Source organism: Peromyscus eremicus, chromosome 8a, assembly GCF_949786415.1.
Source record: "Peromyscus eremicus chromosome 8a, PerEre_H2_v1, whole genome shotgun sequence".
NCBI lineage: Eukaryota > Metazoa > Chordata > Mammalia > Rodentia > Cricetidae > Peromyscus > Peromyscus eremicus.
The window spans coordinates 68,991,424-69,008,178 of NC_081423.1; the positions used below are offsets into that span (position 1 = coordinate 68,991,424).

At 39.9% G+C, this 16,755-nt stretch overlaps 1 protein-coding gene across 1 annotated transcript in view; it reads right to left on the minus strand.

Annotated features, from left to right (window-relative positions):
* Positions 1-1,261: 1,261 nt before the first annotated feature.
* Positions 1,262-16,755, minus strand: part of Brip1 (BRCA1 interacting helicase 1) — a 135,948-nt gene continuing 120,454 nt past the window's right edge. The window contains exons 17-19 of the mRNA XM_059271415.1: positions 11,213-11,295; positions 3,679-4,014; positions 1,262-1,917 (exon numbers count right to left, since the gene is read on the minus strand). Of these exons, the coding sequence (XP_059127398.1) occupies positions 1,301-1,917; positions 3,679-4,014; positions 11,213-11,295 (1,036 nt within the window). The 3' untranslated portion in view covers positions 1,262-1,300. The remainder of the gene's footprint in view (positions 1,918-3,678; positions 4,015-11,212; positions 11,296-16,755) is intronic.

Below are 16,755 nucleotides of genomic sequence, written 5' to 3' on the forward strand. Positions count from 1 at the left end.
ATCTTTTATAAACATTTTATAGATACACAGTTTCACTCTCTAAAACTTGCACACACTCAAAATTCACAGTAGATTCCTGTTCTTCAAGGGAGCGTATTTCAGAGACTGTTTTAAATATGTGTATATGTATATATATATGTAACATCTGCTTTTTTATTAAATTTACATGCCAAGTTTTCCATCGTAATAGTTACAGAATTAAAACTTTATACCAGAATGTATCACATCTCTGGCACTGCTAGTATCTGTGTATTATTTCCGTATGTGTGTACATGCATATGTGTACATGAGTGTGTGTACACGTGTGTGGAGACCAGAGGGTGAGGCACATCACTTTCTCTGATGACAGTGAAGCTTCCCCAAGTTCCCAGTGTTCTTCATCAGTGTCAACAGGATCAAACAGTTCAGGTGTGAAACACAGAGAGTCATCCTCTGCTTCTTCTGCTTCAGTAGCTTTATTTGAACTGGAATGCTTGGCTTCTTCTTCACTTCCTGGAGACAATTCACTGTCCAGGTGGAGGTCTTTCTTTAGAATTGATATTTGGAATATTTCAAATGGCATTCTATAACTGCATATAATTTTGTTTCTGATATTTTAGTTTTAGCAAACAAAAAGACCCCAATTTCAATGAAATATGCATACTCTTACCTTTTTCTCTCTAATAAATGAGTTATAAACAATTTTTTTCTTTTGACTTTGAAGCAGGCCCAGAGCCTCAGTCTTCCACATGCTGGAAAAGCAGCTGCGCGCTACGTCCATTCTCAGGCAGGTTAATGAAACAGCAAGCTTTTGGAGATAAACTACGATTTCCAAAAACATCTATGAATTTGCATTAAAACATACAGTAACATGTGGCTGAAGTGTGGCTAGACTCAACTGGGATTAATCTCTGTATATTCGTATGAAATCACAATAAGTGAACTATAAAACATGAGTAATTGTGTGAAACTGAAAGTGCCCAGGAAACTAAATATTAGAGGAAGTACTTTATATAGATTACCTACTTAAAACTCTAGAATAAAACTTGTATTTCTGAACATAAAACAGACAAATCTGATAAGGACTTACAATGAAAATATATCTAAACAATTAAAATGATACCATTTCCCCACTGTACAAATTATTATTTACACAAGGAGGCTTGACCACATCCTGACAGCACTAGCCAAGGTCAGGGAGCCCCTCACTACTGCTTCCAGGTCCTCACGCCTGTGCACGAGCTTCCCCAGGTCAATTCGCTTAGACGAGCTGTCCGCCGGCACGCCTCCATTCAACTTGGTTCTGCGTGGCCTTCGACTCTCATTTCTGCCCGAATCCAGTTCCAGTTTCAAAGAGGTCTTCAGCTGAGAAACAATCCGAATCATTACTGGATCTATCGGCTTCCCCAAGTTCCCCAAGTTCCCCGTGCTCTTCATCGGTGTCAATAGGATCAAACAGTTCAGGTGTGAAACACAGAGAGTCGTCCTCTGCTGCTTCTGTTTCAGTGGCTTTATTTGAACTGGAACGCTTGGCTTCTTCTTCACTTCCTGCAGGCAAGTCCCCATCCGGATGGCGGTCTTTCTCAGGGCAGAAGAGCTGTCTGGAATGGTTCTTAGCAGGAGTCACGATTTCTGACTGAGGGCGAGCTGCGAACAATGCCTCAGCTGCTTCGTTTGAGGTCACACATTCACCCGTGAGCGGCAAAGCGGTTTTATCTTCTGTCTTGAAGGCGGAAGAGCCAGAGGCGTGGCTCTCTGAAGACACAAGCATAGGTGTGTGATTTTTTACTTTCCTAGTGCAGTGCCGTCTCAGAGAATTAAAGACAGGCCAGCTGACTGGTTCTGTTTGCTTCCCGAAAGTTGGGCTGGAGGATCTGGAAATGACATTTCTCTCTGTTTTCACTGTTTGAACAGATTCGCCTCTTAGCACTGGATCACCTAAGAATACAAAAACTTAAGTTAGTGTCAACTCTGTGCTCCTAGGGAACATTAACTGTTATGTTATTTTTTTTTTTAAGTTAAAATACTTTAACAGCAGTATAAAATACACGCTCAGCACCTACCACCAGCAACACTGAACTTTCATCTTGGAATTTAAAGGCGAGAATGTCAACTCTAAAGAAACTGGTTCTCCAGTACTTCCTGGCCTGAGTTAGAATGGTATTTGCAAATGATCATATAAACACTATGGCGACCACAATGGTACAGAAGAAGAGGAAGGATAAAAAGGAAGAAGAAATGACGGAGTGGAGAGAGAACGGGCCGCTGCCTGAGGAGCCAGTGGAGAGCGCTGGCCCGGCATCTGCAAGACTCCAGCACTGTAGGGGCAAAGAAAAAGGAGAAATCTGCCTCAAAAATCCACCAAGTAGTGACCGAGGAAAAGACTAGCCCTCCTATTTAAAAAGTAAGCACACTGACTGTTCAAAGGCTATATATGCTATTTCTCATATTATAAAACTGGTCAGCATGTAAGACCAGAACTGGATCCCAGGCTTCCTGATTGCCACTGTAACAGCCCTGAAGTCACTGATACTTATTTAAAAGCACATAGCACAAAATATTTGAAAACAGGTATGATAAGCTACACTGATTATTAAAGTTAAAATTATACACAATCACCAGAATCTGGCATATTTTTTTTGTTACAGGCCAGATGGCAAATATTTTAGGTTTTATTGCCCATATTATGTCTGCTTCAACTGTTCAAGTAGGCTATTCTGAATAAAACTATAATTACTCAACTTTGTTGTTTTGGGATTATGTAAGCAAGTGAATATGACCTAGTTGCATTAAACTTCAAACATAAAACAAGCCCGCAGGATGGGCCAGGGTTCCAATCCCTGATACAGTCCATGATTCCTAACACTTTAAAACATAATAATAATAATAATAATAATAATTATTATTATTATTTTATCATTCAGAACAAATGACTCACATGTCACATTCAAATAAGGAGTGGTCCTAAATGGGACCTTTCAGTTACAGAGGCTTGCTGCATCTAAGGCTGGCTGGCCTTGAGTTCTTGTTCTTTTTTTTTTCAATTTAATACTACTTCTGTATAAAAGTTTACATGTATTTATTGTGTGTATGATGATGGGGCATGCACACCAGGCATGCACGCGGAGCTCAGAGGAGCAGCTTGCAGGAATAGCTTCATTCTTTCCGGATTTTAGGGATCAAATGTAGGTTGTCACATGTGGCAGCAAGCACCTTTACCTGCTGAGCCATCTCACTAGTCCTGGCCTAGAATTCCTGGTTCTCTTATCTCTGCCTCCAGCATGTCGGGATTATGGGGTTACAGGTATGTGCCATGATACCCAGTTCAGCTCAATTTTTATAAAGCCTTTAAAATAATGTCTACCACTTACACAGTTATTTTACAATGCTATGTTTATTGTCTTATTTGAGTTTTACAATCCAACTTAGAGGGATAGATAGGTAGGCAGGTTATTCACTTTTTCTATTATAACTTAAAGAGGTCAAGTGGCTTGTTCACACTTAACAATGCTAGTTAAGGGGCAGAGCTAATGGAAAACCAGAAACTACACTTTGGTATCCTAACAAAAGTCTGTCCCCATTCAAACATACTGGATTATTTTATGAACACTTCATGTTATAAACCAATTAATCTGTACCCAAGCCATTACCATTTCCCTATTATATAATGAAACTGAAAAAAGGCGGAATTCAACATACTTTTCTTCCTGCTGGAGACAGCGTGACTCAGTACCGACGGGTTTTGGGCAGCCATTTTTGGACTCTGCAGCTCCTGGACACACACTTCTGCTGCTGCTGCTGCTTCCCTAGAACTTCCTGGCGACAGAGGACTTGCTTTTGACACACTTGTAAGAGTGCTATCCTCTTCCACACGGGCCACTTCCAGAGTAGACTCCTTGTCTTTTATACACTTTTTGTCTTTTTTGGCTCTATTAGTAACTTTCTGGTGCCTTTTAGAAAACTCAGTCAGGGACTCCAGGGCACTTGCAAAGGTTGAGTGGTGCTGAATCTGCTGCCTCACCCATTTAGAAAGCCCTAAAAAACAGTGGATCCGAGTGAGAAACTGGTTACTTAGTTACCAAAATATTTATGCATTAAGATTAACTTTACTGTTTCTAGTGAAGCGACCTAATTTGCATTTGAATACAAGGAATGGCTTTCAAACTTTTATTATATATATATTGCATGTATATAAGCTATGAAGGGATTATGGCATGAAAAAAGCATCATTAGTTTCAAAATACTGAAAGCTGAAAATGCAGGCAATGTGCCTAATCCACCCAATCAGAGCTTAGCCACACAGGGAGCTGCGGAGCACTGGCTGTTTGCTGCTGTGATCACGGGACACACCGGGAGCCGAAGCTCCTCAACGGTGCCAGCATCTCAGACACGCTGACCATCAGCCAGGCAAAGAGCAAACTTCTTTCTCTCCAGTGCAGCTTCTGCTGACTGTGTTCACAGCACTGTAACAAAGTTGGAAGTGTCTAGAAACTGGGCCAGTAACACGAGTCCCGGGGTGTAAGTGCTGTGCAAGTCTGATGCCCTGAGTTCCACTCCTGGAACCCATGTGAAGGTGGGAGGAGAGAAGTGACTCTACCAGGTTGTCCTCTGACCTCTACACGTGCACCAGGGCACCCTCCCTCACACTGCGTCACACATGCAGGGTAAGACGGTGTAAGTAACACACCTTTCCATGCCAACAATCTAAATTTGTCTCCTTTTCCAAAAGTAAACTCAAGATGGCAGTCTCAAAGTTGTTTTTTTTTTTTTCTGTCCCTTCCTCTACTAGTTCCTTAAACTAGTCTGGGAGTGGAAGAAGCTGCAAGGCTTTCCTGGGGAAAATTATATCTATCCAAATTGTTATTTATTTACACAATTATAAGCACAAGAGATATGACTCAATCAGGGACATGTTAAAATTGTATATGAACTGTATAAAACAAACCATATTAAGAACTTAAGGTGTTTTGTGTATGGTTAGTTTTATACTAAAATAAAAAATATTTGGATTTTAAAAATACCCAGATTATAAAACTATCAAAAAAAAATCCCCTGAATAATGCTGCAAAAACTGTCATTGTCTTGGAACAATTAAGTTCTTAAAAATTTACATTTATTTGTGTATGTGTGTGTGTGCTCGAGTTGTGTGAGTGTGGCTTGTGAGCTCATGAAGGTTGGAGGCTGATGCTGAGTGTCTTCCTGTATTATTCTCCACCTTGTTTTTTGAGACAAGGTCTCTCCTCACTGAACCTAGAGCTCACAATTTTGGCTACACTGTTTGGCCAAGCAAGTCCCCAAGATCTGCTTATCTCTTTCCCTGCAATTCTGGTATTGCAAATGCATGCAACCGCAGCTGCTGTGCTGAGAACCTGCACTCAGGTCCTCATGCTTGAACAGTAAGCCTTTTACCCACTGAGCCATCTCCCCAGCCCTACAGTAAAGAGCTTAAAAAGTCACCATGGCATTATATGTTTAAAGAAGATGAAATAGGGCTTCATGAAACCTAAATTATTACACTGTAATTTCAAGTATATTTCCTTAGTTTTCTTAAAATGGAATTTTTCTCAGTTATTTATGTATGAAAATAGAATTTAAACAAAAAATTGCCATTAAAATAAATTTATGCATCATGTTAGTATTACCAAAGTAAGGAAACACTTCATAATTTACAAATGCCTAAAAATGAAATTAAAATAATCCAGAAACTGGGAAATATTTGATCCTAAAATATTAATAAATCTGAGCTATGAAATAAAAATTTGAGTTTTTATCTTTTTTAAGAAAAGCACTAACATTAACTTTATTTTGAAAAAATGATTGTGTCAAATGAAAATGTAAATTCTCTAAAACTGAAAATTTTTAGTACTATCATTTCTTCATTTTGGGTTTTTTATAATCAAAGAAAGTCTTTTTAGCACAAGACATCATTGCCGGCCTTTGAACACTCAGCAGGGTCTGAGCTCCACCTGCTGACTAAACACAAGTACTTAGTATTTTCGCTTTTAGTTACGGCTTGATCTGAGGTGCTGCTTTGTATAGACAAAAAAAAAAAAAAAAAAAAAAAAAAAAAAGTAGGGGAAAAACTCTAAGAGCAATATACTCTGCTTTAAATCTTGACAGCAAGCGTGTTTCTGGTATTGACTGAATGGACTGTCACTGCTGGATGAAAACCACAGGCAGATAATACCCGTTAAATGACCATCTACTTATCCTTCTGCCCACTGGCACTTTACTTCCTTTTAGAAAATACTTGCTTTGACTAACATGAACTTTATTTTGTGTGTATGTATATTGTACATGTGTGTGCACACCTGCATGTATGCCTATGAGTGGATGCTGGAGACTGAAGTTAGGCATTTCCTCAATTATTCTCCACCTTATTTTTTGAGACAGGATCTCTCCCTGAACTAGAAGCTTGTCAGTTTGGCTCTACCCCTGTCCAGCAAGCTCCTGCAAGCTCCAGCAAGCTGCCTGCCTCCCTTCCCTGTGGCACAGGAGTTACAGAAGTGCTCCCCTGCACCTGGCTTTTACGTGGGTGCTGGAGATATGACCTCTGGTCCTAATGTTTGCACAACAAACACTCCCCAACTGAGCCCTCTCCCTAGCCCTTTAAATAAAACTCAGAAGAACAGAAACATATTTAAAGAAACAAGCAAATAAATACAATAGCAAACTTGAAAATAAATCAATTAAGCAGCCAAAAGAGATGTACTTACATAAGTGAAAAAACTTAGTATTTTTTGAAAAATTAGAGAAAGAACCTTTTCTTTGACAATGGTAAACAAAATACTGCTACATTATTAAATTATGTGCCACAGTCTATAAAATTGAAAAGTAATCATTGATTTAATAGTTGATGACTAAAAATTTTCTCATCCATAAAGAATTTTTACAAACACATGAGAATTCAAAGACTAGCTTTCCAGTTAGTTTGATCTCCTGATTTGAATTTGCATTCTAATTCTTCATTTTTACAAATGAAGCTACAGAGGTCTGGAGAGATGACTCAGTCAATACGGTGCTTCTTGACGAATACGGAGACTTGAATAGAATTTGGTCCCCAGAACTCACATAAAAAAGCTGGGAGTGGTGGTGCACACGTGTAACCCCAGTGCTGAACAGGCAGACCCCGGGCCTTGTGGCCAGCCAGCCGAGCCTAAGCAGTGAGCCCAGGCCAGATCCTGTTTCAGAAAACAAGCTGACGGGCTCCTGAGGAACCACACCTGAGGTTGACATCCATGTACATGCACACACATGTATTTGTATCCCCATGTGTATACACACACACACAGAGTAATAAAAATAGGAGCCATAAAATATAAAAAATTTATGATGGCAGAACAGGAAACCCCAGATCCCACGTTCCTCCTTTAGAAACATAGATCCAATAATTCATGGACCAAACCCCTTTATGAGAAATCCAGAGAGAAGTTAAAAAGTTCTGGAACCCAGGCTAGAGCAAAACCAATTGTCTCAAAGCAGGCAGGCAAATGTGTGGCACCTTCTCACACAGTCCTCATCTCAGACCGGAGCCACAGGACTAGGAGTGAAGTCCCTGGAAGGAAGACTGGAGGGCAGGCCTAAGTCCTGAAGTTTGCTTCTGCCCCTCTCTGTCTGGAAGCGCTGGCAGCAGGCGGTGGCTGCTCCAGAACTACGTTACAGGACACAGAGGCTGCTCCAGCTCAGCAGCACTTCAGGAAAGAAAAGACTGGTGTGGAATGGATGTCGGCTTTTCAATGAATGCCTAGGACTGGATTGTCCCAGTCGTAAGGGAGCACTCACATTATATGGCAAATTCTCCAGGCCTAGAGGCTGCTGAGAAGAAAAGAGCTGGATGGGAGCATGCTGCTGCTTAAGAGATCTCACAGCACAAGAGACAGACAAGCAGGCACAACAGGTTCTGATATCTAGGGAGAAAAAAGGGCCAAGAGAGAAACTGGCAAAGCCCTCTAATTAGGTCCCCACATAGGGAATGCAGAAACCAGAGCCATACAGAAGATCAGAGGGCGACCAGCTGCCCAGCAGGCTGAGGAGTGAGGTCTAGCCGTGTGAAGTTGCTGTAGCAGAAACTTCTGAGAGGTGACTTTCATTAGATGTGTGTAGAGACCAATACAACATCACAAAGACACATGGGACACAGCTCCATCACAGGAGCAAGCTAACCTCAGAACAGGTGAGAACAGGAGAGAGGGGAGGGGAACAAGAGAGAGTATGAGTGTTAATCACCAAAGAGATAAAGAACGAAAAAACAAAAAGAACCAAAGTCTGGAGCTGAAACGTTCACTCATTAGAGGGGCTCAACTGTAGATCTGATCAAGCAGAGGAAAAACCTCAGATGATCTGAAATTACACAGAGGAGCAAAAATGAAAAAAAAAAAAAAAAGTGAAGCAAGCCTAGCGGAATTATGGAGAACCACTAAGCAGAACAGTGTATTTCAGGACTCCTAGAAAAGGTGAAACAGTTAGGAAGCTTCTTTACAGAAAGGTGAAAGGAGTCAGGAATCTGAGACTGACCTCGGCTACATAACAAGTTTAAAGCCAGTCTAAGCTCCATGAAGCCCTCAAAAAACACAAAACAAAGACAAGTGCATGCCTTTAATTAGAGCGCTCTGGATGCAGAGGTGGGTGAGTGGATCTCTGTGAATTTGAGGCCAGCCTGGTCTACATAGGGAGTTCTAGGCCAGTCAGGGCTGCAGAGGACCTTGTCTCAAAACAACAGAAACAAAACAAAAAGTTTAGTGACGCAAAATGGCTTTATGCTTGTAATCCCAGTATTTGGAAAGCCAAGGAGACAAGGCTCTCTCTTAAAAAAGCAATAAATTAAAATAAAACAAAAGACAGATTATAATCCAGTTGGGGCTGGAGAGATGGCTCAGTGGTTAAGAGCACCGACTGCTCTTTCAGAGGTCCTGAGTTCAATTCCCAGCAACCACATGGTGGCTCTGTAATGAGATCTGGTGCCCTCTTCTGGCCTGCAAGGACACATGCAGGCAGAATACTGTATACATAATAAATAAATAAATAAATCTTTTAAAAAAAAAAGGCTAATTTATGACTTGAACACAAATGTTGGTGACAGGAAAGTCAATGTTTCGGTTGGGAGACGGCTCAGTGGGTAAAGCACTTGCCACGCAGCAGTGCAGAACGGAGTTTGAATTCCCAGGATCTAGTAAAAGCATGATGAGTCGCCCCAGTGCTCCCACAGGGATAACGGGAGGCAGAGATAGAATCCCGCGAAGCCCTTGGTCCCTAACCTGGCAGACACAGTGGGATAACAACAGAGACCTTGTTTCAAACAAGGTAAAAGCTGAGGACACCTATCCGAGGGTGGACTCTAACCTCTACATACGCGTACACCATGTCATGTGTGTGCCATGTAAAGTGGTAAGTGCTGTGTAGCAATTTCCTCCGAGATAAGACCTTCCGTCTTGGAGGGAAGCTCATCAAGATACAGTTCTCTAAAGCAGTGGTTCTAAGCCTGTGGTCACAACCCCTTTGTAGGGGGCAAATGACCCTTTCATAGGGTCACCTAAGAGCATTGGAAAATGCAGATGTTTACATTGTGATTCATAATAGTAGCAAAATTACAGTTATGAAGTAGCAATAAAAATAATTTTATGGTTGGAGGTCACAATATGAGAAACTGCCGGGCGGTGGTGGCGCACGCCTTTAATCTCAGCACTTGGGAGACAAAGCCAGGCGGATCTCTGTGAGTTCAAGGCCAGCCTGGTCTACAGAGCAAGAGCCAGGACAGGCACCAAAACTACACAGAGAAACCCTGTCTCGAAACCTCGCCCCCCCAATAAATAAATAAATAAAAATAAAAATGAAAATAAAATATGAGAAACTGTATTTAAGGGCTGAAACATTAGGAAGGTTGAGTGTTGCAGGATATTTGATCACACTGTGTGAAGATGTGTTTATCCTTCCTCACCTGCCTAAGGCACCTTCTGATTGGTTGAATAAAGAGCTGAATGGCCAATAACTAGGAAGAAGAGGATAGGCAGGATTTCAGGAGAGAGAGAGGAAGTGGGGTGGGGTAGGGGGAGACTCTGAGAGGCGGGAGATTTGCCAGCAGGACGCCAAGGAAGTTGTCTGTACTGTACTGAGGGGAGGTAATGTGTCATGTGGCAGCATGTAGATTAATATAAATGGATTAATTTAAGTTTTAAGAGCTAGTTGGGAACAAGCCTAAGCTAAGGCTAAGCTTTCATATTTAATAAGAAGTCTCTTTGTCATTATTTGGGAGCTGGAGGACCACAGAAAGTCTGACTACAGTTGAGAAGCACTGTTCTAAAGGAGGTGAAACACTCCATCCACTCCAGAAGCAACAACTCAAAGGCTCCTGGAAGTTCCTGAAACTGACCAGAGAGACAAGCTTCCTCCTTCCTTAAGTACACCTAAGCAGTAAGAACTGCTGAAAAGTACTCAGAGCAGCCAAGCTGCCTGGAAGAGGCAGAGCTTAGCTGAGCTGCTTGAGGAGGCAGATTCCAGCCAATGTGCTCAGAAGAGGTTCAGACCAGCTGAGCCACCTGGAAAAGACATTCTCCAGTCCGTTGAGCTGCCTGCCTGCAGCTGTGCCCTGTGCTCCAGGTTTCCAACTTTTGTGTAAAAGTCATAGAAGAAAAAAAATAAGGAGAAATCTTCAAAATATTGATCTTCATAAATATCTGCTGGTCTAGAACTTACATATGATCCAGTGACTTCATTCTTAAATACAGTAAAGTGTCTAACCACCCATGTTCACTGTAGTCCCCGGGATCCAACAAGTAGAAACAACCTCAATGCCCACTTAGAGATGAACAGAGAAATACATCCTGTACGCACTGTATTATTCAGCCATAGACAATGAGGAAATCCTGTTGGGTACTTCAACATGGATGAACCTTGAGGATAGTATACTAAGTGAAACACGACAGTCACAGAGGGACACATACTGCATGACTCAACTTTACATGCATCATCTGAGTCAATGAACTCAACGGGGAAATGGCGGTTGCCACTGTATGGGGAAGGACAAAATGGGGTACTGATGGCCAATCAGTGTAAAGTTTCAGGTATTAAGATTACAGGTTCTACAGATCTAATGTGCAATATCGTTTACAGTTAGTATTACATTACACACAGTTATATAAAATACTATACAAAGAGGCAGATCTCATGTGGCATTTTTTTAACCACTAAGGAAAAACAAAGCCTATTAGTAATTTTTACTCTAAACTGAGAATCTTACCCGATATGTAGCGGTTTGGGTTGCTATTAAAACGATCATCCACTAGAATAAGAGCTCCCCAATCATTTTTGTGTCGAATACACCTACAAAAAAAGGGGAAAATAAAATGTGTATAAAACATTGAAAATAAAGCCAGATTTCCAAAGGGATAGTTATGAAAATAGTGTTCAGCTATGTATCACTGTAATCAATTCAGTCTGTTAAGTCATTTAGTTGCTCAACTGATTTTCAGTATTAAAAATGTGATGATATCTCTGTCTGCTCACTCTGGAGTTCAGAGTTTTTACTCCTTCACTGAGATGGGATTTTTGAGGGAATGAAAATAATAAATGTTCAACTTTTACAGTTTAAAAATTTTAATTTCATATGACATTCTTCTTTGACATTATTTTAAAGTAAGCTACAGGTTCCAGGACAAGAGATCATATAACATACAGCAGAACAGGAAGAAGTTATACACTGTCATTATTATAGAAGGGTGCTGAAAACCAATAGGAAGTCAGGGAAATCTATTTGGGGTTCACTTTGTGTTTAAAGTGGATTTTGGTAGAGAGGTATTTAAATTAATAAAACATTAAAGAGAAAAAGGTTTCATCTTTTCCATTGTTTTTACTGCCTTGCTCAAATGAATCATGCTCACTTGAGAAATGATATTATACTTCAAGTGAAGCAGATGGTGAGAAACTCTTACTTGTGACTTAGCTGTAAAACCATCTGGTGTATTTCTGAAGGCTGTTATTATATTCCACCGACTTTACTACTCCAGATAATTATAATGCCCATGTAGTCTTTAAAAAAGATAACAATGAGGGGTTGGGGAAGTAACCCAGTTGGTAAAGTGCTTATGGGCAAGCATGAGGATCTGAGTTCAGATCCCCAGAACTGACATAAAAGCCATGGTGGTAGCACATTCCTGAAACCCCAGTGCTGCGGGGTAGAGCCAGGAAGATCCTGGAGTTCTCTGGCTTGACTATCTAGCTAACGGTAAACTCCACATTCAGAGAGAGAGCCCATCCAAGAGACATAGTGGAGACTGACAGAGGAAGACAACTAATGTCAACTTTTGGCCTCCACATGGGCATATACTCCACACCCCTCCCCTATGTGAATGCAAGACATTAAAACAACTGATTGGTTTCTGTTTACTTCAGTTTTCTGCATGTGTCTCTCATAAGAGTGTTTCAAATTATAAACACCTTTATATCAATTAGCACTCATGATACAAAACATTCAGTTGATTGTTATTTTTTCATTAAAAAACTTAATTATCATTAAAAACTATGTTATTTGTTGTAAAAGCTAGTTAGTAACAAGCCTAAGCTACTGGCTGAGCATTTACAATTAATATAAGCTGGTGGTGGTGCAGGCCTTTAATCCCAGCACTTGGGAGGCAGAAGCAGGTGGATCTCCATGAGTTTGAGGCCAGCCTGGTCTACAGAGTGAGTTCCAGAACAGACAGGGCTGTTACCCAGAGAAACTCTGTCTCAAAAAACAAAAAACAAAATAACAAAAATCAAAAAAGCCTCAGTGTGTTTATTTGGGAACTGCTGGCAGGACAGAAACTTCCACCAACAAATGGCACCCAAATGTTCAGCAACTACATCTACATAAAACCTGAGAGAGCTTGGAAAAGGGTTCTAGACAAACAGAATCAGAGCCAAGAGCAGCTTCCTAGTCTTGTGTCTCTCATGCCAGGCCGCAGTACAGGGATGCATCTCCTGGCTGCTGCCTGTGGACTTGATCAGCCAGTGTAGTATGAAATAAGTAGCATGACAGGTTCCCGTAGCCTCTCCTGCTGGCTAGCTGCAGTCCAGTACAAAAAAGAATCTCCTGGACGTTAGCTACAGGAGGGAGCCAGCCAGCAAAACAGAGGCAGGGGTCCTAGCCACACTGCTTAGAAGTTAAAGGCTCATGCAATCAGAAAAAGATTACAGATACACAGTAAAGACAGATTCAGACAAAACAAAAAACAAAAAATAACTCTGAATGGGTTACACTGCGTTTAAAAATACACATAGGCTTGGGAGAGAAAAGGGTAGAGAAAGTCCTTAAAAAAAGGAATAGAGTAATAAAAAATATAATAAACCACATAAAGATGGAAAATACAGAGAGAGTCTGAATCCTGTACGTTATTGTGTTGGCTTTGAGTTTTTTGACTGCTGAGGAAGGAGTGACAGCTCCTAAGAGACACTGGATTATAAAACTGCTGGCTTAAATCAACCTGTATATTTTTAAAATGTCTTGACTTCAAAATGGAAATCAAAAGATGTGTTACTTTGGGGAAGAGATTATGCTTTTATTTCCACAGGAAATGAGAGACTGTGGATTCATTCCAGGTTAAAGAAAATCAGCTTTGATTGAGGAAGACCCCCTGAAATCCTGACTACAGACATAAAGAAACAATCCTAGAAAAGCTACAAGACATGTGATGTATATTTTACCTGTTCAAACACTTAACAAAAATGTCATCTTTGGCTAACTTGTGTACAATGCACTGTCTATACTTGTATTAATGCAGATATGTATGTAATTACCTTTAAAATTTTATGTATTTTCAGAGCAAGGGGACCAGACACTAATGAAAACAGATGGCCCAGACTGTCCAGCATCCAAAGCAGTTTCAAGGATGCTTGCTGAGATGGTCCAGTCTCACAAACTATTCCAGCCAAGACCTAACAATTATCCTGATTTTCTCAAGGTTCCCCCAAAGATTATCAGCGCCCCCAAACAACAGGAAATAGTCTAGACAACTATACCCACATCCCGAAAGATAGGTTATGGATATTTATTATCATTTAAGGGGGGTTGGTTACAAGTTGTTGCTGGTCATGGTCAGAAAAAAAGCTGAACAAAAGAGATTAGATTCACAGATCTCTTTCTGAAAATAAAAAGTGGGGGGAATATAGAAATGATAGGATAAAAGTGTAGACTATTGAATCTACTTTTAAACTAAAAAAGCAACTACTAGTCTTAAATATTTTACATTGGAATGGAGTTTGGTTTATTGATACAAATTTAAAGTTATTTTTGCTATACTATATGTATGTTTCTACTCTTGTTTGGGGTATTGTGCATATGTAACCCTTTTAAAAATGGAATGTATAATTAAGAAATACAAATTAATTGTTATCTATAATAGTCAAACTTATAGTCATATTAGGTATGTTTAGATATATTTAGATCGACAGATGGTCTTCAAACACTTCAAAGACCTACAGAATATGGCATTTAATATGTTTAATAATCCAAGGCTTTTCATGACAGCAAGACACTCTACTCCTGGCAGCACCGATTTACTTCAGAGGAGATAATGGGCAACAAAGAAACTCTATATGAAGTTTACCTTCCTTATGGCAAAAGCTAGCCATTTGGGCAAAAAACTGCCCTTGCCTCAATTGCTGATTGTATACTGTCCAAACTGGACCAGCAGGACACACAAAAAGTGACTGCTAGACTTTGCCAAGACAAGGTAGGACAGCCATTCAAAATTTCCTGCTTCTCAGAAAAGTCTGTCAGATATACTAGGCCTATAGGCCAAAGACGGATGCCCCAACATCACAGAAGAACTTATGGTGACTGTTCAGACAGCCAGATGTCCCTGTCATTAGGTAACATTTCACTCTTCTGGGGTATTTGACAGAGTTGAGACTAGATGGTCATAGTTAAAGTTTTCCTTAGTTATGATAAAAGGTAAATTAGGTATAAAACTTTAGAATCATAAAGATAATATAGATAATAGAATACTTTCTCTAATTTTGACAAATACAAATGAGCTAGATATAGTAATTGTTATTCTTACTTAACTGTTTTTGTTATATATAATTTTGCTATGTTAAAATTAAAACCTTCCTTTTAATTAGGCAAAAAGGGGGAAATGCTGTGGAATAATCCTTTTGTACACTGTAAAGGTATGTCACTTGAATTGGTTTAATAAAAAGCTGACTGTCTGGTAGCCAGGCAGGAAGTATAGGTGGGACAACCAAACCAAGGATGCTAGGATTAAGAAGGGTGGAGTCAGAGGAGACACCAGCAGATACAGAGGAAGCAGGACTTGTAGAAAATGAGGTAGCAGGCCATGAGTCACATGACAGAGGGTAGATAAGAAATATGGGTTAATTTAAACATTAAGAGTTAGCTAGCCTGAGCTATTGACTGAGCATTTACAATTAATATTATGCTTCTAAGTGGTTATTTGGGAGTGCTGCCAGGACAGGAAAACTCTGTCTACACTTTGTGACAAATGGTCATTTGCTGATAGTGTCCCTGAAAATCAATAAACGACAATACAATTAATATACCAAAGGCACAGTATTGTGTGTGAATATTCCAAATGTATGACTTTAGTGGTACTTTGGAAAAACACGTTTTGAAGCTCTAGAAGTCGGCTGGCAATGTAGAATGCGGCAAAGCAGCAAACCTCACGTTTTCTACTATTTGCCAAGCAATTCTGAAGCACCCATGCTAAGCCGAGACACAGGAGGGTGCTGAGAATGCAAATGTATACACGTGCTGGGAAGGGACACAAATACATACACAAGCTATTACCTGATGATAAAATATATGCTACAATAGAGATAATGTACATAATCTTCTGGGTTTACTGGGGTATAAAGAGGTCTAGGTGAAGAAATAGAAGGCATCCACATAGACATGACTTCAACCAGGCTGTAACTGTTACTATGCAATTGAAGAGCATGGAAGCTTATGTGCCAAGGCAGAAAGGCATGCCAGAATATGGTAGGTTTCATGGTGAAAATGTTAGTGGACAGAGGTAGGGAATATAGCTGGAAAAGCAAGTGTGTGGTTTTAAAAGTGTAGGTGGGGCTACAATGTGAAGGGCCAATTAATAACCATTTGACCTCAGCCAGATTAACCAGTCTGAAAACAAAACAGGAAAATTAAATTATGAGGTTCCAACTTGCATTGCTATTAGGTGTTATCAACCGATGAATCAAACATGCTAATATGTAGAGTTTATAAATCATAAAGAATGCAAGTGGAATTCATACTTCACAAGATTTCTTGAAGTTCAAGGTGTTATTTATATTAATATTAAAAAAATCAATGAAGGTAAGAATACTTTAATTTTATAAAAATTAGTATAACAAGTAAAAGTCAAGAATTTAAAAACATATATTCAAGCTTTCCTAGAAACTATAATCAGTCATCAGGAAAACAAAATGCTTCAAGAAAAACCGTGCAACACTCGGGAGGCAGAGCCAGACGGATCTCTGTGAGTTCAAGGCCAGCCTGATCTACAGAGTGAGATCCAGGACAGCCACCAAACTACACAGAGAAACCTTGCCTCAGAAAACCAAAAAAAAAAAAAAAAAAAAAAAAAAAAAAAGAGAGAAAACATGCAGTGCAGTTGGGTGCCAAGGAAAATGGCATGCCAGACAGGAAAGCCAGTAAGACAGCAGCAGCTTAACAATGTAATTGGTTTGAAGAGAACAACAAAACATTTAAATTAAAAATTAAAAAAAAATTTTTGAGACGATAATTTAAAAAGTGACCCCAGAGGCTGGGAATGAGGATGACTCAAC